Source organism: Capra hircus, chromosome 4 (genome assembly GCF_001704415.2).
Source record: "Capra hircus breed San Clemente chromosome 4, ASM170441v1, whole genome shotgun sequence".
Taxonomy (NCBI): domain Eukaryota; kingdom Metazoa; phylum Chordata; class Mammalia; order Artiodactyla; family Bovidae; genus Capra; species Capra hircus.
The window spans coordinates 23,983,177-24,005,681 of NC_030811.1; the positions used below are offsets into that span (position 1 = coordinate 23,983,177).

At 50.4% G+C, this 22,505-nt stretch overlaps 1 protein-coding gene across 1 annotated transcript in view; it reads left to right on the forward strand.

Moving 5' to 3' along the window:
- PLXNA4 (plexin A4) overlaps positions 1 to 22,505 on the forward strand; it is a 489,083-nt gene that overhangs the window by 79,137 nt on the left and 387,441 nt on the right. The window contains exon 3 of the mRNA XM_018046916.1: positions 13,116 to 13,298. Coding sequence (XP_017902405.1) covers positions 13,116 to 13,298 — 183 coding nt within the window. The remainder of the gene's footprint in view (positions 1 to 13,115; positions 13,299 to 22,505) is intronic.

The window sequence follows — 22,505 nt, forward strand, 5'->3', positions numbered from 1 at the left end:
TGGGCAGAGAAGCCGGACATCCTAGTGCCCCCCCAGGCATGGCTATCTACACCTCCTCACCCTTTCTTCAGCCTTCCGGGGTCACCTACAGTACACTAGCCCTTCTGCCTACAAATGAGTTAATGAATGGATGAAATTTTTATTAGACCCTTGGCAATGCACTCTCTCCTGGCTGATTCCAAGAATCATGAAATGACATCAGTCTCCAGGAGCCTAGGAGTCCAGAAGAGAGATGCCTCCAAGCAGGTCATTATAGCCTCTGTGATGGGAACAAGGGCTGTGGCCCTGGGAGTGACCATCACTCACGCCACTTAAGTCTTCCCTAAGTTTGGAACCAGTTGAGAAGTGGGTGTAGGAGTCAGGCAGCATCAGCTTTAATGCTGAGAAGGCTGGATGGGGCAGAAAACATCAGTGTCCAACTCTTTGTGACCCCCTGGACTATAGCCTGCCAGGCTCCTCTATCCATGGAATTCTACAGGCAAGAATACTGGAGTGGGTTTCCATGCCCACTCCAGGGGATCTTCTGAACCCAGGGACTGAACCCGGGTCTCCTGCATTGCAGACAGATTCTTTACTATCTGAGCCACCAGAACTCAGCTGCTTAATCTCCACCTCCAAGACCTGAACTTAGAGTGACCTTCCAATAGAAGACATTGGTCCATGGGGCAGAAACTGTGACCAGAATCCCCACCTCGCCCCTGTCTAGCCTCTAAGCAGAGCGTGTTGGCCTCTGAGCAGCCAGCCAATCCCACTGGAGAGTCCTTGTGGGGCCTGACAACGTATAAAGGGCTTCATCACCTCCTCTTCTCCTCCCATCAGTTCTGTAGGGATAATAGGGAAGGCAGACATCCCATCTAGTTGAGGAAATGGAGGACGGGAAAAGTCAAGGGCTTCACTGAAGGTCATGTAATTGGTGGACCAGAACCTTCTATACATCCTAATTCTCAGTCTGGGCTCTTCCCACTGGTGTTTCTCGATAGGGCCATAGTGGGACCTGGGGCAGGGGGATGATTGGTGGTGCTGGGCTCTTGCTTTGCTGGACTGTAGAGCCCTATGTGCCTACGGGACTCTGCAGCCCCTGCAGAACCAGGAAATCCCTAGCCCCTGATTGAGAGCCTTTGCCAGACCAGGCATCTTCTCAACTTTGGAGTTTACTTGCCAGTACTTCTCAGACTCACAGAGGCACTCGGACCGAGCTTTTCATTTTTAACCCCAAGCTTCGCTTCACGTCGGCAGTGGAGGAGAACCCGCTGGTGTGCGCCGTCACACTGACTCACGTCCACTGCTCTCGCAGGGCAGCCCTGGGAGGGGACAGGGTCACTGCCTGGACGCGGGCTGGCCTCCCTGCCTGGCCTGGACGGCCACTCAGTGAGGTCTGGCGCCGAGGATCCTGACACTCCACGAGTCCGTATCCGGAACGGCCAGGCAGCAACCCCAGGCTCTGGGGGCGGGATTGTGCCCATCTGCTCGGGCTGTTTTCTTTTCCTGTCAGCAGGAAGTGCGGCTCTGACTAGATGGGTGTATCCTGTTGTTTATGGCGCAAGGCAAGGCTTTCTCTTTCTGCTCAGCCAAAGTCCTCCCTTAGACCATGATCTCCTACTCCTGCCTGCCCACCCCCATCCCTCCTTCCTCAGCTCTACTACATTCAAGACTCACACACACGCACACACACACACACACACACACACACAGGGACCCAGCCCATACGCCACACTCTAGTCCCCCTGACAGTACACATCACAAAACTCTGTCAGTGCAAGCCCTCACCCCTCACAGCCCCATGACCCCTTCTGGTTTAGCACTGGGGGCTGCCGGGTCACAACTCCAGTCATTATAGATTCAAGCTTTTCCCGCTTCCCTTGAGAAGGCTTCTGTCCGAGGTATTCAGGTGAAAAGGACACCTACCTCTTTCTCTTTGGGAGAAAGCATTTGCAATAAAAGTTACACCCCGGCCAAGTGCATACAGGGCTTTGGGTCCCTGATGGTGGCCAAGCTCCAGGTGATGAGCTGGACCTGGTGAGAAGAAGGGGCTTGAAGCTGGCCTCCTAGGCTGGGTGTGACTTGCCAGGAACCACTCTGGAGCCCATCGGGCCAGCAGGGAGGGTGATGAGATCCAGGAATCAGGGCTGCAGATGTTAACACAGACAGCTGCCGTGGCCACAGGGCGGGGTTTGCCGAGCAGGGGATTAGGGCATGGGGCGGCCTTGCCATGTCTTCACGCTGAGATTCTGACCCTGACTTCATGAAGCCCCGCACAGAGGCGTGTGCCCCGGTACACACCCACACATGCACACACATCCTCTCTGCTTGGATGTCCCACCCTGTCTTTTCTCTCTGTCGCTCTCTCTGCTGTGCTTCACTTTCTCACTCACACTCATACTCTGCAAGGCATCCCTGAGGCTCCCCGTTTCTGTGATGGATCCTCCCCCACACCCCCACACCACACACAGCAGCTCACACCGCAAGTACAGCCATGTACCCACACCCGTGTACACACACACTCGTGCACACACCCCCCTAGACGGTGTGCAACGGCCCAGCCCAAATCAGCAACCGAGCCTCTTATTCGGTCAGCAGACAGACCAGCCCAACTTATCCATCCAGGTCTGCCTTCCCTTCAACTCCTATCATCCTCTCAGGGTGGCGTCTTGGCCAGGATGCTGGCCTGCGGGCTTGGGTCTTTGAGTCTCAGCCAGGTCCATCTCATGAGAGGTCACTGAGCTGGTGAGTGGTTTCCCTTTTGCTTTGAATCATACATTTCATCTTTTAGAAGGAGGCAATAAAACCATATCCCTTAATAAAGTGTGCTGAGACTCCTAGGGAAAGAGAAATACAGAGACATTCATAAGTGATGATAGACACAGAGCACCTTATATTTGTAGAACACTGAAATAGCTCATGGCTTCATCCGTATACTCTCCTTTGGTTACCGTAACCACCTGAGGAGACAGAAAGGGATTTAATAATATTGCTGTGCTTTCATACTTAAAGTTGTTCTTTTTTTTTTTTTTTTCCGCCACCGATGTCTGCTTTTGAGAAATTTGGGCTGTGCCAGACCCAGATGTTATGTTCGGAATCCCAGGCCTGGAGTGTGCCCACCCACCTTCCCTGCCATCCAGCACGTGATGTGAATACAAAGTCAAAGCCTTTGAAGGAGAGGAGACGTTTCCAGCTAGATCCTCCCTGCGGTCTCCTTCCTGTGCCCCTCTGGTTTTTGTAAGGCAGAAGGGAATGGCTCCACGTTGGCACACGGCGCTAGCGTCACCTCATTTACAAAGTTAGTGGAAAGCAGGAAAAAAGACAACTCACGGAGTTCTCCATTCAGTCCCTCAATTTACATATTTTTTTTATTTTTCCTAGTGACTTGGGCCCCGCGTGCTGTCCGCATATATGAAACGGCACCAGCGGGGGGAGAAGAAAGCCTGCATCTTTTCCCAGTCTTGGTGTCATTACTGTGTCTCTGTCAGTGTTCCAAAATATAATGGGATTTGTTCGGCTGATTTATCCTGCGTGCCGGCAACATTATCCAGACCCACACTCGGGCCCGAGGAGCGAAGAGGGGGAAGATGCATGGCAACGAGACTGGGGCTAATAAAATTTATTCCTCCTAACAAGGGAATGACCTCCCCCGTAATTCAGCCTGGCGAGCGGGGCCACTGCTTCCCAGCGCCGGCCAGAAAACACGCAAACTTAATCATTGTGGTGTGCCCCATTCCAATTACAGTTCCGGTGGCGGCTCAGGTTGTCTGCAGGAGACAGGGAGAGCAGTGGGGACATGGAACTGATGGGCTGGGGGATGGGGAGGTGGCCCTTGGTCCTTGGCAGGCAGCCACTGGGGCCTCTGAAGCTTAAGGTACCCAAGGAAAGGGACAGCACCAGTGGGTTTTGCTTGGTGCCATTCCAAGGCCGCCTTTGGTCTTTCCCGGGGGTCCAGCTTTGGCTTCTGCACTGAACCCGTCATTGAGGTTACCTGCAGAACTGGACTAGTGGAGACTCATCCGTTTCTCTTGCTTGGCCAGCCTGAATCTCTGGTCATGGTGCCATGGCCCTCTCTGCTTACCCAGAGGGAGGAACCTGGGGCTCTCAGCAGCTGAGCTAATGAGGAGGTCAGGAGTTTGATCCCTCGGGTTCCTGACTTGGAGCTGCTCTTTGCCTGCCATGTTCAGCAATTCCTAGGAGGGGTGCATTGCTACAGCTTGCCATTGGTTACAGCCCGGAGTGGGCTTAGTGTCCCTCTCTTGGGAAAGCAGCTCAAATTAGTGGCATTAGTTGCCTATTAGAAAGATAACTTGTTATCGTGATGAGTGAATGGCCACTTAGATGACCCGTATTCTGGTATCCATCTCTGTGAGATGCTTAGAAACAGGGCGCATAGCTCATTGGGAATCTTGGTGTGATTCACTGGGTTCTTTTTCCAACCCCAAGACACTTTTCACAAAGCCCCTTCACTAACGTGTTGGTCTAACCAGGTTACTGTGACTGCGGTTTGCTGGCTTCCTCTCTCTTTCTCTGCACATTCATTTCTCCTTCAATCTCATTGAAAAAGACACAATAAAGAGCCATTCTGAGATAATGTGTTAGTAACTAAGTGGATGAGGCAGAACAACTCCGTGAGTTGTCTTTTCCTTCTTTCCACTAACTTTGTAAATGAGGTGACGCTAGTGCCATGTACCAACGTGGAGCCATTCCCTTCTGCCTTACAAAAACCAGAGGGGCACAGGAAGGAGACCGCAGGGAGGATCTAGCTGGAAACGTCTCCTCTCCTTCATGCTCTTTTCTTGACATCTGGGCTCACGGCTGAGGTGTGGGGCCAACCTTTGCCTCTACTGGGGTTTCTCTGGCTCTGAAGTGAGTCTGACTGCCTGGGATCAGCCTGAGCCCTGGGCAGAGCTTCGGAGAGGGTTAGGAATTATGAAAAAGAGCAAAGTTTATGAAAAACAGTAAACAATCGTAGGGCGATATTGTCTGAGTTTTTGGATCTCTTTCTTTGTTTTAGAAGTGAGTACTTAAGGCACATGGGAATATTTTATGGAGAAACAAGCTTTCTGATGAGAGTAACCTTAAGCCAACCAGAGCCTCCCCATGAGGTTCCTGCCTCCCTGAGGACTCTCCCTGCTTCCCTCCCAGCCTGCTGTCAGAGGGCACACAGAGTCGTCTCCAGGGATAGATACACTGCGGGCATCAGAGCCTGGCACATCTATGAATGCCGTGGGGTCAGCGGTTCTATTTGAGATCTGGCCCCAGTAAGCGGGGATCATTACCTTCCTGCACTGCAGAGATATACAGCTAGAGTCCGTATTTAGACATGAGCTACTGTACTTACCTGATCAATATCTCCCTTTATAAAGGAATCCCACATGTGTAATTCACCTATTCCCTGTTTCCTGTGGAGCTCTACTCTGGTCAGCTCCCAGTATGTGTGTGTGTATGTGTGTGTAAAAGTGTAAGTGTAATTAATTAGTGGGTACATGTTTGGGGCTGCTGAGCATGAAAAATCTAAAGACCTTTACTCTTCCACATCAACAGGCACCTGTTTTTCTCCTAACTTGTGTTTCTTTTCTAAACTTCAGCTTTCCCTCTCCTTAGGGACAGGTTGGCCCAGGAAAGGAGGAAGCCCACTCTGATGACTGGCCAAGGGCCTCCTCCAGACAGGAGGTTCAATTTCTCCCAGAGATCACAGAAGGGCAGAAGGCTTTTCCTGGATAGTAGCAAAAGAAGTCAGGCCTGTCCCTCCAGCAGTCTCTCTCATCCTGGCATGTTGAGAGACCTGTTCCCTGATCCTGGTCCTTTTGGGGCCACCCTCCAGTACCCTAGAGGAAGCCTCTATGTAATACCACTTTTTTCCCCTTCGAACTTGGAATTTGGGGTTCTGGTATCTATTTCTCAGTACCTTGATAGAACATGAGAGGTCAATTCACTCTCTAAGACTCCATTTTTCTCTTCTGTAAAATGGGGCTGTTCAGTTCTAAGCTCTGGGGTCATTTTCCTCTGAAATTGCCCTATGTGTGAAAGCATGGCCATGTCCTGTCCTGGATGGGGAACCCTCAAGTGACCCCCAGTGTTGCCTCTTCCTTGAAACCTTACTGCCCCCTCAGCAATCATGGTCCCACCCTCTGTCCCTCCAGCCCCGGTGCACAGCTGAAGCTGGGCACACATGGCCTTGCCTAGTCATGGACCTGGTCTGCAGGTCCTCCAAGCCATCTTTCTATTGTTAGGTCCTCACCTGCTGCTTGGTGCCTAGTAGATCCTCCTAAACACTCTCAAGCAGGGTAATCAGTGAGGAACAGTAAATACTGTCATCTTCATCTGGTGCCTCAGTGTCCTCTAGTGGCAACGGAGAGTTCCAGTAGCCTAAGAGACCAAAAGTTGGATGGAAAAAGGCCCAACTGAAGGCCCCGCAGTGTGTGAGCTTGGGAAGGTCTTGGATGCCTTCTTCCCCATAATGGTCCAGCCTCCTAGCTTTGGGGGTGGGTGCGGGGTGCTCAGGACTAGGCGGCTTGAGGGTGGATGCTACTTTTGCCTTCAGAGAGAGCTAGAGAATGAGTTTGCTCCCAGATGGAAGGATTCCTCTCTCTGCTGGACCAGGAGCTACCGTGAGCAATGGGAGGACCAGGTCGACTTTGTATTTTTCCTTCCTGGGTTCAGAGACGGCGGCTGCCAGCTCAGAGCGGTTGGCAGCTGTATCCCCAGGTGGAGGATTCGCCCATCTCCGCAGGCTCACCTGGTCAGCCTCCTTTGGATCAGTCTGGGATATTTGTAAACAGCGGACATCTGGGGTGAAAGGGGCAGCCTATGGCTATGGAAGAGACCAGGTCCCAGAGCTGAGCTAATTGGCCCACAGGGGCATGGACCTGGTGACCTTTATCTCATTAGCACTGCTTTTGGACCACTGAGCTCTGGTCTAGTTCTGATCTTTCCGTAATAAGGACTCGATCTGGGGTTTCTGCAAAGGTGGGGTGACTAAGGGCAGGGCTAAAACAGCTCCACCCAGCAAGAGGGATGCATCTGGAACCAGGCCGGGGGCCATGCTAGCCAGGACGAAGAGTGATTTCAGAATCAGGTCCCCACCCAAGGCCTCGTCACTGGAGGGCTTCAGGATGGATTGGCCCAGGTTATGAGGGTGATGGTGGGGCAGGGGCCAGAGGGTGATGCCCACTGTCTCCCAGGTCTACTCCTTCTTCAGCCCTTCTCAGAGGGTCTCTGCAGAGACCACCAGAAACCGCTGGGGTCCTTGGGTGGCTGCTCTGCAGCTCTGCCCTGCAGCCTGGGGAGACTGAGCAGGAAGGATGCTGGCAGCACTTAAAATCCCCTTTCTGTGGAGATGATAGAGCTTTTCAGAGTGCCAGTCTCTCTGCAGAGTGGGAGCAATTTCCCTGTAATTGGTAAAGTAACCGTAACTGCTCTGTCATTTGTATGTAGCGACACGTAATTGCACGGTAACCTTTGCCGCTGAGTGCGAGGTAAGCGCAGTAAGCTATTAGATTGTAATTCGGAGTGTCAGCTCTGGCTCCCCACGCCACCTCCACCACTGCTGCTCGGCTCGGGGAGGCTGCCACGGGGCCCCTCTGCCTCCAGGTCTACTGGGTCCTGCTCTGGTGGTTATGCTTGTCACATGGCGTTCTCTCCTGGGCCTAGTCTGTGGCACCCTCAGCCAGGAAGAGACCCCCGTGGTGACCTGGGATGGTGCTTCTTACTAAATCATCTGGGAAGGGGTTAAGATACAGATCTCTGAGCCTCAGCTCCAGAGTTTCTGATCCAGTAGATCTGGGGTGGGGGTGACCAGAATTTGCATTTCCAAGGAGCGGCCCTAACTCTAACCAGGGCTTCCCTGGTGGCTCAGACGGTAAAGAATCCGCCTGCGATGCAGGAGACCCTGGTTTGATCCCTGGGTTGGGGAGATCCCCTGGAGAAGGGAATGGCACCCCACTCCAGTATTCTTGCCTGGAGAATTCCATGGACAGAGGAGCCTGGCGGGCTACAGTCCATGGGATTCTCCGGGCAAGATTCTCTCAGATCTCAAAGAGCCGGACGTGACTGAGGGACTAACACATACACTCAGCCCTAACTCTTCTGGACCTAAGACTTTTTCTCCTTAATCAGCCTCATTGGCCTGATAGATCTTTAGGAAGAACCACCTTTGCTCTTTCATCTTGATAACCTTAGTGCCTTTAATCTTGATCACACCTCTCTGAGACAGGTATCATGAATTTCCCCAAAGATTCTAAGACTCACGAAGGTTATTTGAATTGTCTATGGATGACCTGGATTCAATCCCTGGGTTGGGAAGATCCCCTGGAGAAGGGAAAGGCTACCCACTTCAGTATTCTGGCTTGGAGATTTCCATGAACTGTATAGTCCATGGGGTCACAAAGAGTCGGACACATCTGAGCGACTTTCACACACACACAAGGGTAACCAATAGTAACTAGAGCTAACCGCTGTTGGTTTGTTGTTGCTGTTTAGTTGCTGAGTTGTACCCCACTCTTTCGAGACCCCATGGGTTGTAGCCCACCAGGCTCCTCTGTCCATGGGATTTTTCAGGCAAAAATACTGGACTGGGTTGCCATTTCCTTCTCCAGGGGATCTTCTCAACCCGGGAATTGAACTCAGGTCTCTTGCATTGGCAGGTGGATTCTTTACCACTGAGCCACCTGGGAAGCCCAACACTCTCTTAGCACTTACTAATGGCCAGAGGTTGTTCTACATGAATTAGCCATTGAATCCTCTCTATAGTACTGGGAAGTATATGCTATTATTATTATCCCTATACTACCCATGAAAACCTGGGGCACAGAGAAGTTAAATAACTTGCCCCAGGTCACACAGCACTAAGTGGTGGAGCTGGGATTCTAACCTAGGCTTTCTGGCTCTAGTTCCAAAATAGTGTTAGCTATTTTGAGACTCAGGTCTTTATTTAGTCATCCATCAATTCATCCATGCATTTTCCGTTTAATATATATGTCTTAACCTATTATGAACCAGGAACAGAGCTAAGGGTACAAACATGCCTAAAATACGGTGCCATCCTTGAGCTCATGGCCAGCCCCTGGAATCCAGTGTATCACCAGTCTCACTTTACAAGTCAGGCACCCCATGAGGACATCTGTGCAAAGCAGATCTGGTATCTTCATAATGGGCCAGAAGGGACCCCAGAGGCTCTGGCCCTGTCCGAGGCTTTGGGGTCTGTTCACAGGGGTGCCCACCGCATACATTCCCGTGCAGCAGACGCTAATCTCTTTCCCTGGTAAGAATGAAGCTGCTGTCTAATGAATAAGCACTGGAGAGGTGGCCAGAGCTCATTCGTGGGTATTTGTGGACTGGCAGGGGAGAGGGCCTGCAGGCGCGCCCAGCTCCTGATTACCACGGAGCCCAGCCCCTTCCTGGCTCCTCTGGCTCCAGCTCTAATCTTGCTGTTAATGGAGCCCAGGGGAGAGCTCGGCCAGGGCTGGAGGAGCACACACTCTCCTCCCCTGTTGCCCAGGGTGCTCAGGAATCTGCTCCAGCCTTCACTTGTCGAAGGTGTTCACCAATTAGGCTTCCCTTCCATGGGTCCTGGCATCTGCTCCCCACACCCCAGCCCCCCAGTGTCTGTAGGCCCTGTGGGACCCTCCCTCTGCTCTCCTCTCCTCCCATGCTGCAATTACTCTGATGCTTTGGCTCAGACTCTGGGGGTGGTGTCCTCAGAGAGCTATGTTCTGGCCGGGAGCATGCAAGGGCCACTCCCTGCTGCACCTTCCCACCCCCCGCCCAAGGCTGTTCCGAGCAGGATTTCCATCAGAAAAATGAACCCGAAGAGACCCTACCTTGAGGGCTCTCCAGTTTAGCAAGTGCCTTCACACCTGTTGTGTCTCCTTGGTCTCAGGATGAGCCCGTCTTGCTATTTTACTGTCGAGGAGTGGTAGGCCCAGACAGTGGGAGGAGGCTGTGCCAAGGTGTATGCTTGGGAAGCTGCTCAGCTGCCATGTGAACCCAAGTCTTGTGTTTTCTCCCACCCCTTCACTGTTAAAAATCCTTCCCTTATCAACCCCAGCTGGAGGAAGTGAAGAGTAAGACCCTGCCCCCACCCTGTGCGACAGTTGGGGACCTCAGCATCCATGCACCCCCAGGCTGGTGTCTGGTTCAGGCTCCTGGTCCAGGGTCTCCATCACCCTTTTTTCACCTAGGGCCCTGCTCAGAGGGAGAAACCAAGATACAGGGGAGTCTGAGTGGGAAGCTATCATTGTCTCCGGAATCCTAGGGCCATGGTAGGAGCCCCAGTTGTGGCCTTTGCTTCATTCGAGCCTGATGACAATACCATGAGGTCAGCAATTTGGGGGTGTACCTGCAGGTCTAGGTGAGGAGGCCCGGATCTGCCTCCTGTGTGGGTCTCGCAGGGAGCTGACCTGAGCTGAAACTGGTAGAGTCCTGGCTGCCAGGACACCAGGCTGAGCTGTTCTCACTGTCCCCTGCCGATGAAAACATCTCTCACCAGGGCTTTTGCGGTGCAAGATGCCGCTGTAGTAAACACTTGTGGGTCCCTGACTTTCTGCCTCTGAGCAAGCAAGGATTTAACGCAGCCATTGGCTGAATGCACACTTTTGTTTTTGTAGGTGGATGGTTTTCATCTCGTGTTCTGCCCAGTGAAGAAGAAAGTTAGCTGGTTACTTAAAACTCAGAATTGCAGTCCTAGGGGCTGAACAGCCTGAGTCGTGTCAGGTCAAGGCGGTGTGTGTTTGTACCAGGTGTGGTGGGAAACATGGATGGCCCTGTTCCCTGCCTCAGTTTCCCCTTGTGGAGAGTAGACAGTCCTTCAGCCTTATCTACTTGAAAAACGGTAGTAGTGGGTGAGATCCTTTGGCTAAAGGCAGACATCCCGGCAGCACAGTTTAGAGCTGAGAAAGTCCAGCGTGAGGACAGGACCAGAGGCAGGAATGTGCAAGGCCACGAAGATCCCTAAGCTGCCCTCTGAATGCTTGGCAGTCACCGCGGTTATGTCCATCAGGGAGAAGTCATTGTCTGTCCTTTATCTGGGTTTTTTCCCTTCCTGTTTCCTCTCCATTTCTTCTGCTCTCCACCCTAGCTGTCTCTCTTTTCCCCAATTCCTCATTTTAGGAAAAACCATAAAGGTCAGACTGGACCTTGAAAGCTTCCTCTTGCCTTTGACTCCTGCAGTTGTTTTTGGAGGGAGTGGAGGTAGTAGAGGCTTCCCTGGTGGCTCAGACAATAAAGAACCCACCTGCAATGCAGGAGACCTGGGTTTGATCCCTGGGTCAGGAATATCCCCTGGAGAAGGCAATGGCAACCCACTCCAGTATTCTTCCTATGGACAAAGAAGCCTGGTGGGCTACAGTCCATGGGGTCGCAAAGAGTCAGACACGGCTGAGCGAGGTAGGGGTTGTGTTTGGTCTGGGCTGTTGGATTAGACAATGCGAGAGGGGCCAAAACAGGATGTGGGGTGGACGTCTGCACTGCACGTGGCTGTACGTGCTCCCCCCTGCCCTGGCTGCCCCCACCACGATAAGAGGGAGGTCGAGATGCTCGGCACACAGACATTGCCTGCCACCCCTGCCCCCCACTGCTGGGAGGGAGATGAGGGCCCCTGCATCCCTGGAAAGCTCAGAGTTGGCCACTTTGATGTGGCTCTGCTGGCAAGAGCCTGCCTGCTGGTTATCCAGAAGCCTCTTCCTTTGGCTGAATTGGAGCCTTTAAAAAATGACACCTTGTATTTTATTTCCCTGCTTTCTCTGAAAAGTCCAAAGGCGTTTACAGGCATGAGCTCTATAGGCTTTATGGACGCCCATCAAAAAGTGGAGTTTGTTTCCTTCATCTTTATAGAGTGGAAAATCAAAGCACAGAGAGATGGAATGACTCTTAGGAGAGACAGTTCTTCTGAGAAAAAGGGAGAAATCCAGCGTAGGATCTTAGAGCCTCAGGGAGGTCAGTGCCAACCCCCAAGCTGCTCAGTGCGGGGCACTGGAGGCCCCTCAGCAGCCATTGTCGGGGTCTTCGCCACTCCCTAGGAGGACTCTCTAGCTGTGACCCTCTGCTTACATGGGGATCTGGGAGGCTGCGAAACAGGGAGACACTCAGCTAAACAATGGGGGTAGGGTAGGGTGCAGAAATGGCTTTACTTGTTGGTTCCTGACTCCTGAAATTGTCCCGGAATCAGAAGCCAGAGTTGGGTGCCCGTGTCCCACAGGGTACCTGGGAATCCCGGGAATGTCCTCTTTAAGGGATGCTAAAAAGTGTTCCTGTGAAAAAATGGTTTAGGAAATAAATTGTTCGGAAAAAATGCTGAGAGAATTTTAAAGCTATTTTTTCCTAAAAAGACTTTTCAGACATTTTTTGGTAACAATTAGGAATGTCTTACATGATGTTAGAATGTACTGCGTTTCAGGACATTGCCCCAAATCACTTGCCCAAGGAACCCGTTTATGGTAGAAAATCTTGTGGGACTTGTGTTCCATGGAAGGCAATTTGGGAAACGCTGGTGAGAGTATGAGAGTGTCAGGGCTGCCCTTCTTCATTATGCTGTGAAAGGAGGAGGCTGGGACGGGACGTAGGGAGGCACTTGTGGCCTGACTGAATTCACCCACAAACTTTCCACTCCTCCCTTTCCTCCTTTCCACAACCAATCGTCCATACACGTCTCTGCCACGGTGTTGGCGTACATGTATTAGCATTCCTATTTCTCTGTTCCACACCTTTGTGTCCTGATCTCTGTGTCTGCTCGACAGTAAGTGTGTAGATATGGAGACCTTGCCCCACTCACTCCCTATCAGGGATGTCTGGGTCCCATGCTCGTGAGTGGTGGCCCAGTGCTTTCCCAAGTCATGGTGATGATGGGCTGTCAAGATGGTACCTGGAGCAGCCGGAGGTGGGGCAGAGAGGCTGCAGAGTGTGGTAGAAAGAAGACTCCAGGGATCTGTGACTTTCTGCCATGTGACTTTCTGCAGTCTACCTAGATGACTGTTGACAGGCTACCTAGTTTCTCCAGAGCTGAGTTTTTCATGTGATAAAGCAGTGATTTATACCAGGTGATTCATCTCTAAGAATTCTCCTAGCTCCAGAGTTCCCTGACTCGGTGCGAGTTGCCCAGCTGCTAGCTTCTAATTCTTCTCCCTCTTTCTTTTCAGCTCTTAACCATTGATGACAACTTCTGTGGCCTGGATATGAACGCCCCCTTGGGCGTGTCGGAGATGGTGCGTGGCATCCCCGTCTTCACGGAGGACAGGGACCGCATGACTTCTGTCATCGCTTACGTCTACAAGAATCACTCTCTGGCCTTCGTGGGCACCAAAAGTGGCAAGCTGAAGAAGGTAGGACAAGGGGTAGTCATTTCAGTGATTGTGCGGACAGCCTGTCTCCAGGGCGACAGATGTTGGCTTGTGTTCTCTTACTACCCTGGGCCTGGTTGGTGAGTGATACAGGTTTGCGCTACGGAGGTGTCTTGCTGTTTTGAGGTCGACAGTGGTATTCTTGTCCCTTCTCTGCCTTCACATGGAGGATTGTTGTGGGACTCACACTGGGTGAGTGTGTGGATCCACCTCTTCCACGGGCTGGTGTGCTCCTGAGAGGTGTGCATCTCCAGGCTCCTAGTCTAAATGGTGTGCTCTGTCTAACTTGGGCTTATGCCCTAAGGGAAGACCTTTATTAGGCATGGATGGTTGGGAAGGATGGACAGGGGCAAGGGATGTGCCTGTTCCTCCCTCTTCAGCCCTTCTGGCTGGTGCATCCATCTGGAATCCACTCAGGGAACAGAGGGAGGAAAGTATATAGTACCTACTGGAATTGCTACTGGGGCTAAGAGCCAGATCGTGGGACGAGGAAACCATGGATGCTGTGGGAGCACAGAAGTACCTTCAGGTGGAGTGGAACCACAAGGCTTGCTGGCTTCAGCGGTACTGGGTGACCTTGGCCCATCTGCTGTGTTTCACGTCCCCATCCATGCAGTACTCTGTCACCTGCCTCAGCTTGGGCTCTCAGTGGGTTGGCGCTGGTCCCCCAGAGTGCCCTTCTTGCTTGGATCAAAAGCCTTTCTAAAACTCAAGGCAGTAGGTCTTGTTTTCTGTTGGCCGATAATCATACTTGAGTCTTTCTCCTGGGAAGTACTGATGCTGCCATGCGGAGATCCTGCTTGTTTTAATTAGGCTTCCCCTGGAATTTTCTGGACATCGTGCGGTCCAGATGGATGAAGCGGCAGTGCCTTATCTGAGACCGAGTTTCGATGCCTGCTTTTCTCTTTGCTGTGTTTGTGGGTATGAGCTTGATGGTCAAGGGGAAATGCTCTCTGCAGATCTCGAGACTGTACCTGTTATCCTGTCCTATGGTGTGACAGCCCATTCCAGCCACTGTTTTTCTCTCTTCAGATTGTGCATCTTTGTGGAACAGGTGGTGGGGCTGGAGGGTGAGAGTGTGGAGGGGGAGAGGCAGGGAGGAGAGTGTGTGTGGGCTGGGGGTGTGTGTGGAGCAGTTACATGGCTAGGGGCTGGAAGAGAAAGCGTATGTTGGTGAAACGCCATGGCATGTGGCAAGAGTGATGGAGGCAACCCACCACGCACTGGGGTCACTGCCTTCTATGTCAAATGAGCAGATTAACTTAGCCTTTGTCTTCACAGCTTGAAGAATTATATTTCCTAGCCACCTGCCTTTCTGCGAAGACTATGTTGAACACAATTGAATGTTTTCTTGCTGCCTTGGCCTTCTTGTTGTGATTTCTACTCACATAGTGGACTGGGCTCATGGACACCCGGGGAGGATGCTGGGCAGTGCAGGCATGTTGTGTCTGGTCGTTGCAGCCTTCCCAGCTCTTCCTCTAGGGCACCTTGTCACTCATCACTTCCAGATGCTGCCAGGAGTCCTGGTCCACATCAGCACCCTTCCTCCTCGCTGAGCTGTGGCTTCCAGCTTTCAGTGAGCTGGGAAATCAGATAACCAGACTTGCTGAAATTGTGTCTGATAAGCCTCCATATAAGCCAAGCGGGGGGGTTGGGGGGGGGAAGTCCACGAGCTTTAGAGCAGGGACTTCAGGAAAAGATGTTTCTGTTGGTTGCTCAGGTGACTTCATTCTTCATGAGGATTCAACGAGTTCGATTTGCTGGCAAAGTGGATTCTAAATACCAAAGACATTCCCATGTGCAAGTCACACAGTGCAATGTCTGTTGACCTGCTTTGCTTGCTCTGATGGTTAAATAAGCACTGTTGAGGGTAAATAAGTAAGTGAAGGAACTGGGAGTGCTTTAGGTCTTGTCTCTACTAAGCCCATCTCAGTGGAAAGGAGAGGTGACATCCTTCAATGTTCTGGAAGGTTCCCACCCCCTCAACTTCCTACCAGGGGCCAGAGGATCTTTTCACTTGCTGGCCAGACCAAGTAGACCCTTTAAAAGAAATTTTTATTTTTATTTTTTTCTATTGTCTGAGCTGGTGGGTATATGGTGTCCATGATATAAATATTGAAAATTCACTGCACATAACAGAACAGCAAGTTATTTTCTCTTGGGGGGGAAAAAAAAGATGTTTCCTGGCCACGGCGGCATCGTAAACCTAAGTCGGTTGACTTGCAAATAAATGTGTGCTCTTGGTCAGAGGGTGGTCAGAGGCTGATGGGGGCTGACTCTCTCACCTGTGGAAGCCAGTCCCTTGATGGGGATCAGAGCGAGGCCCATCTCTGTGAGTGGGGGCTGAGGACACCTCCAGGCCCCCGGGCAGGCCAAGTGCACACAGACCTCCATTGTGGGGCAGGCTGTGGGCAGAGCCTCGCCTTGAAGTGTCCCCCGAGGTCAGCCAGGCTGGCCATAACAGGTCACACCTGACCGGGGGCTTTAGGGCTTTAGAAACCGTGGACTGGCATTTCTCATCTTTTACTTTGGAGCAGGGGGTAGGAGCGAGGTTCTATTTCAGTCACCCGGGACATTACACTTAATTTCCAGAACTGTGGTGGGACTGGTGAAGTGCAAACATTTGGGAAGCAGGGCCAGAGAGTCATGTGTGGGGGAATGAGCCAGTGGCCCTCCTGGGGGAAAGCCAAGCCATGCGGGCAGCAAACTTTCTGCTCCAGGAGCTCAGAGCGGTGGCCTTTTTAATAGTTTTGCTGAAGCCCAGCTACACTCCTGCAGACTCAGCCGGCGCTGGGGGACAGTCTGAATAGGGAAAGGAAAGCTGGGCCGCCGCGTCTGTTGTTTGAAATAATAAAAAGCGAAACTGGCCCATTTATTTATTTTTTTCTAAACAATAGAATTTCCCCACCACTCTGGTTCACTGAGCACCACTCCGCTTGCCCTGTCATAACTCGGTCCTGCTTTTCCCAGAGGTTATCAGGACCCCATTCAGTCTCTGGGCAGAGGCCCAGCCGTGGAAAGCTGTGGGGCCACAGGAGGATTTAGTGGGAAGTTTTGTGAGCTACTGAAACTGGGGTCTCAGGGTAATAGAAATCATACGGCCGCCGTAATTACAGAGCCAGTTTCTCTGAGCCCTGTAATAATGTCCCGCGTGAATCAAGGGCCTTGCAGGGTTCTTTGCAATATGACAAGGGACTCAAGGTGGGAAGGCTGGGCGGGAGGGGGTTAGGGGGTTTGCTAAGAGTAGGGGAGTTTGCTGTGAGTTTCAGGAGTTCAGGAGCTAGTCTGTAGCAGCTATCCATGGGCTGCCCTGAAAATTACTGACTTTCCATTTTGTTTGAAAGGCATGGGTCCCCATCATTGGCAACCTTGTCTCTGATGACCGTAATTTTACTCCTTTAGTGCACACATCACATGAGGCAGGGGGAAAGGAGGTGAGGAAAGTACCAATTTGGATGTCTTTTATTTTTTCTGATCTGTGTGTGTGTGTGTTATGGCTGGCATTGGCACATAAATGCTCCAGTCATCAGGAAGTGCCTAGAAATTTAGGAATAAGTTACAGGCTGTTATAGTTTCAACTACAGGTTAAACTCTTAAGGCCAGCACCATTCCGATTTGCTTTAAGGTGTCCATATAAATCTGAAAACCTTTGACCCAAGTTGGGAAAATGAAGTCAGTGTTGCCTCAGAGGACAAGATCTCTTTGCTTAAATATTCCAGCTCTGATTTCTCTGTCTCTTGCATTTTTACCACTAAGTGATCATATTTTATGGCTACTGTTCAGCAGTGAATTACTGCCTGACATTAGTGGGAGAGACTAATGTTCATTGTGAACCAGAACATCATAAACTTTCACTTGAGGTGTGATTGCTCCTGTCATTTTGTGATTGCGTCTTTCCTGGGTGTTCTGTTAGGTTGAACTGCACACACCAAGGGGCGGAGCGCTGGGAGAATGTTGGGTAGGCAGAACCCTGGCTGGCCTTGCTGTTGGCTTGTAGTAGGATGTGTGTGTGTGTGTGTGTGTGTGTGTGTGTGTGTGTGTGCACAGCCTCTCTTATGTGGGTGTGTGTCAGCATGGAGAGTCACAGGAGTAGAGAACACAAAGTCATTCTTCTTGGGAATTGTCATGCAGCTTAATTCAGACTTCCTAATTTTTTTGTGTGAGCCTGTTTGAATTTTTTTCTTTCTTTTTATTTTATTGACATATAGTGAATTTATAATATTGTGTTAGTTTCATGTGTACAGTAAAGTGGTTCAGTTATACACATCTAGCTTTTCTTTTTCAAATTCTTTTCCCTTGCAAGTTGTTACAAAATATTGAGTAGAGTTCCCTGTGGTACACAGTAAGTCCTTGTTGGTAATCTATTTTATATCTATTTCATATATAATAATATGTATATGTTAATCCCAAACTCCTAATTTATCCCTCCCTCTCCTTCCCCTTTGGTAACCATATATTTGTCTTCTATGTCTATGAGTCTATTTTGTATATAAATTCATTTGCATCGGATTTTTTAGATTCCACACATAAATGATATCATACATATTTGCCTTGTTCTGTCTGAGCCTGTTTGGAATTGATTTGCCTGTGTTCCATAGGCCCTGAACACAGACCCAGAAGGGCAACTAGGAGAGGGGGAGGGAGACTCGCCTGAGGCTGTGTCATTCTGAACATAAGCTCTCAGAAACAGAAGCTGTGTGTGTGTGTGTGTGTTTCTGCAGTGCTCAAGTCACAGGGCAACACCAGATCAGAGATGTGCAGCCCCTGCCTTGCAACTTCCTCAGTGTATCTGAGAACTCTTTAATATTCACCTGGAAATTTATCAATAAATCAATTGATAATAACTAATAACAATGATAATAACCAAATAAAAACAATAATAATAATAACAATAAGTTAACTAAAAAGAAACTCATGTAATGGAGAGCTCTCTAGATGGCTGAAGGCATCACAAAATTCAGTGGAGATACAGCTGAAACTCCAGCTTGCCCTGCGATCAGAGCAGAACCTGAGTGTACCGGATATAAGTTTTGGTGAGTTGCCCGTTATGTTGTTGTTGCTGTTCCGTCAATCAGTCGTGTCCGACTCTTTGCGACCCCATGGACTGCAGCACGCTGGCTTCCCTGTTCTTCACCATTTCCCAGAGTTTGCTTAAACTCACATCCATTGAGTCAGTGATGCCATCCAACCATCTCATCCTCTGTTAGTTTTTCAAACCAGAGAGGCTGGCCGCTTTGCTTGTGGGTAGTCCCTCAAGCAGAAGGGAAAAAGAAATATTGAAGAATTAATGCCAGACAATTTCCATAACGAGAAAAGTGCGTCGCAGTTGTTGGCTCTTTGTTGTCATAGTTGTCATTTTTGCCGTGCTGTTTTTGCATTTCCCACCCTGGTTTTGCAAGTATTAGGGCCCACGTGGATCTTAACCTATGGGTTGAGTGAGGGGGATGCTGAGGCTGAGATGCTGCAAACAGAACAGTGTAACAGATGTTCCAGGGACCCTCCTTTCTCTGACTTCACGTCTAAGGGGGGACAGAGAGACGGCTGGTCATTCAAGCCTGGGGGTCCTGGGACTGGCCTTCAAACCAACCTTGCCTCGTGCCCTTCCGTCCACTTCTTGTGGCCCTCCTCCCACCTCGATTCAGTCTCCTCAGCTGGGCTGTAGGCCTTTTTGTTCACGTTGTACCTGGGAGACGTGGCCACCAGCTCAGCTGGCAGTATCCTCTTGTGTGTGTGTTAGTCGCTCAGTTGTGTCCGACTCTTTGTGACCCCATGAACTGTAGCCCACCAGACTCCTCTGTCCATGGAATTCTCCAGGCAAGAATACTGGGGTGGTTTGTCATTTCCTTCTCCAGGGGATCTTCCTGACCCAGGAGACCCTTTCAAACCCGGGTCTCCTGCATTGCAGGTGAATTCTTACCATCTGAGCCATCCTCTTGGGCATATCTTATATTCCTGAACAACATCAAGCCCTCACTCAACCATCCTTTTTGTGTAAATGTGTTCCCACTTGTGCTATTTTCTTATCCTTCCCTACTTTTCACTACTCAGCCCTGAGGCTCAACCCCTGTCCTGCAGATATTTGGGCGGGGGTCCCAAGTGGTCACCAGTGCTGACTTGAGTAGGGTTAGAGTGGTGTCCTCTCCATGGTGCGTCTGCTGCAGCCCCTCTCAAGGCAGTTAGACCCCAAGAGCTGGGGCTTAGACTTGTTTTCCTCCTGGTGTCCTCTTGAAACACACTTTGAGATCCCCAGAAAATACTACCCTGGAAACATTTGTCATTCTGTTTTCCAAATGATCGTTGCTAGTGCGCATGACTTAAGGAGATGATTTTAAATGAGCTTTGCCAATTCAAGATTTATTGATACATGTATGCCATTTTTTTGAATCATATGTGTGTGTGTATATATATATATACGTTTGTGTAGAATGATCCTGATCACAAATTAAAGCACAGACATTAAAATTAAAGAAAGTGCTGCAGAAACACCCCAAATCATGGAGCGTGCTCAGTCAGCTGATGCTCAAATGCCAGGCACGCTGGAGGAATTTATCCAGTGACACATGCAATTGAAGTAAAATATTGTGCTTTACAAGAACATATCATTAAAATGAGAACTAGCAGCATATCAGGAGTCTGGCCATGTAACCAAGACAACAAAGATGGGAAAGGATGAAAGGCATGATGTACCAGAGGAAGCGGGAGGAGGCAGGAGGCAAGAGGAGGAGGTGGGGCACCTGGCCGTCAATGGTCCCCTCACTGCTGGGCTCATAGCTGATCAGTTTTGGATGGGAAGGGGATAGAATCTGGATGGTGATCCTGGTGGAGGCTCCAAGCCAGGATAGGACCAGGGCTGGGGAAGGCAGTGGTAGCCAGATTGACTTAGAGTCCCCCAGTGGAAGCTCTGATTGGGGGGTGGGGTCTGCTTATAGTTCCTACTTGTTCTCGAGTGACTTCCCATGAATGTGGCCATTGGACTTGCTTCCTGGTGCCGTCCCGGTGCTTCTTCCAGCAGCTTTGGTTTCTCATAGAGGCATTCCTGGTGACTTCTATAACAACTCCTCACATCCCCCACATTCACTCCGTGCCTTCTATCCCGCCCCCAGGGGACACAGATGTATTGATTATGGACTGCTGCGTAACAAATGACCCCAACACAGAGGCTTAAAAACACTTATCTTGCAGAGTCTGTGGGGCAGGAATCCAGGTCTGGCTTAGCTATGTCCTCTGGCTCAGAGGACTATAATCAAAGTGTTGTCTGGAGCATCCATCATCTCCAGGCTCAAGGAGTTGGGGAGGATCCTCCTCTAAGATCATGCACTTGGCAGCTCAAGACCTCAGGTCCTCATTGGAGACCTCGGCCCCTGGCCATGTGGGCCTCCCCATGAGGCCACTCACACAACACGGCAGCTGAGAGAGGGAGCCAGCACGAGGTGGTGAGCATGATGACCGCCAGATTTTCTGAAACCTAACTTCAGAGATGACTTTTGTGGCATCCTGTTATTAGAAGCCAGTCACATGGTCCAGCCTACACTCAGGGGAGGAGCTTCCAGAATGGTATGGATAAGGAGGCAGGCATCATTAAGGTCACCTTAGAGGCTGCCTGCCACATGATGGCTTTGTTTCTAAGCCATCAAGGACACTTGAACCAGTACTTTTAAAGTTCAAGTTGACATGGAAACAACCTAGATGTCCATCAGCAGATGAATGGATAAGAAAGCTGTGGTACATATACACAATGGAGTATTACTCAGCCGTTAAAAAGAATTCATTTGAATCAGTTCTGATGAGATGGATGAAACTGGAGCCGATTATACAGAGTGAAGTAAGCCAGAAAGAAAAACACCAATACAGTATACTAACACATATATATGGAATTTAGGAAGATGGCAATGATGACCCTGTATGCAAGACAGGAAAAAAGACACAGATGTGTATAACGGACTTTTGGACTCAGAGGGAGAGGGAGAGGGTGGGATGATTTGGGAGAATGGGAATTCTAACATGTATACTGTCATGTAAGAACTGAATCGCCAGTCCATGTCTGACGTAGGGTGCAGCTTGCTTGGGGCTGGTGCATGGGGATGACCCAGAGAGATGTTGTGGGGAGGGAGGTGGGAGGGGGGTTCATGTTTGGGAATGCATGTAAGAATGAAAGATTTTAAAATTTAAAAAATAAAAAATTAAAAAAAAATAAAAATAAATAAATAAAGTTCAAGTTGAGTTTTAGTGGTGTAGGAAGAAGCACAGCCTTACTCAGGAACCATCATGGCGCCAGCACTGAATCCTGACTTCGGGCTCCCAGAGACTTTGATTGACATAAGAGAGAACCCAAAGGATGAACAAGAAGGGGTGAAGTGGCCTGCTACACTCACAGGGCCAGAGGGCACCACATCGTCTTGAGTGGGTGGGTGGTCTGGGAGCTCGGGGAGGCATCCCTGGGGAGCCAGCTTATCTTAGGGAAATTTGTGATGGTGGACAAGTGAGACTTACCTTTCATGTCAGTAGCCGATGAGAGTTCTGATTCCATATGGCCAGGGGCCGAGGTCTCCAATGAGGACCCGAGGTCTTGAGCTGCCAAATGCATTATCTTAGAGGAGGATCCTCCCCAACTCCTTGAGCCTGGAGATGATGGATGCTCCAGACAACACTTTGATTATAGTCCTCTGAGCCAGAGGACTTAGCTAAGCCAGAGGATCCTTGCCCCCTGACTCTGGCCTCTTTAGGGGATTACCTAGCTTTTAAAGTGAAGTGAAGCAAAGTGAAAGTCGCTCAGTCGTGTCTGACTCTTTGCGACCCAATGGACTGTAGCCCCCCAGGCTCCTCTGTCCCTGGGGATTCTCAGGGAAAGGACACTGAAGTGAGTTGCCATGCCTTCCTCCAGGGGATCTTCCCCACCCAGGAGTCAAACCCAGGTCTCCCGCATAGTAGGTGGATTCTTTACCAGCTGAACCATGAGGGAAGCCACGAGATGAGCACATGAGTAGGAGGACGTGTGCTCATCTTTGACCTCGCTTTTAGGAAGGGGTAATTTTCCTGTGGATTGCACCTGGCAGGAAAGAGGATGGGAAGGGGACTGCCGTGCTCTGAACACCTCGCAGGCACCAGGCACTGTTCTAGGTGTTTCCCTTGTACATTGATCATTCCATGGCATCCTCAGCCTTTCCTTTCAGGTAAAGACTACAACCTCCC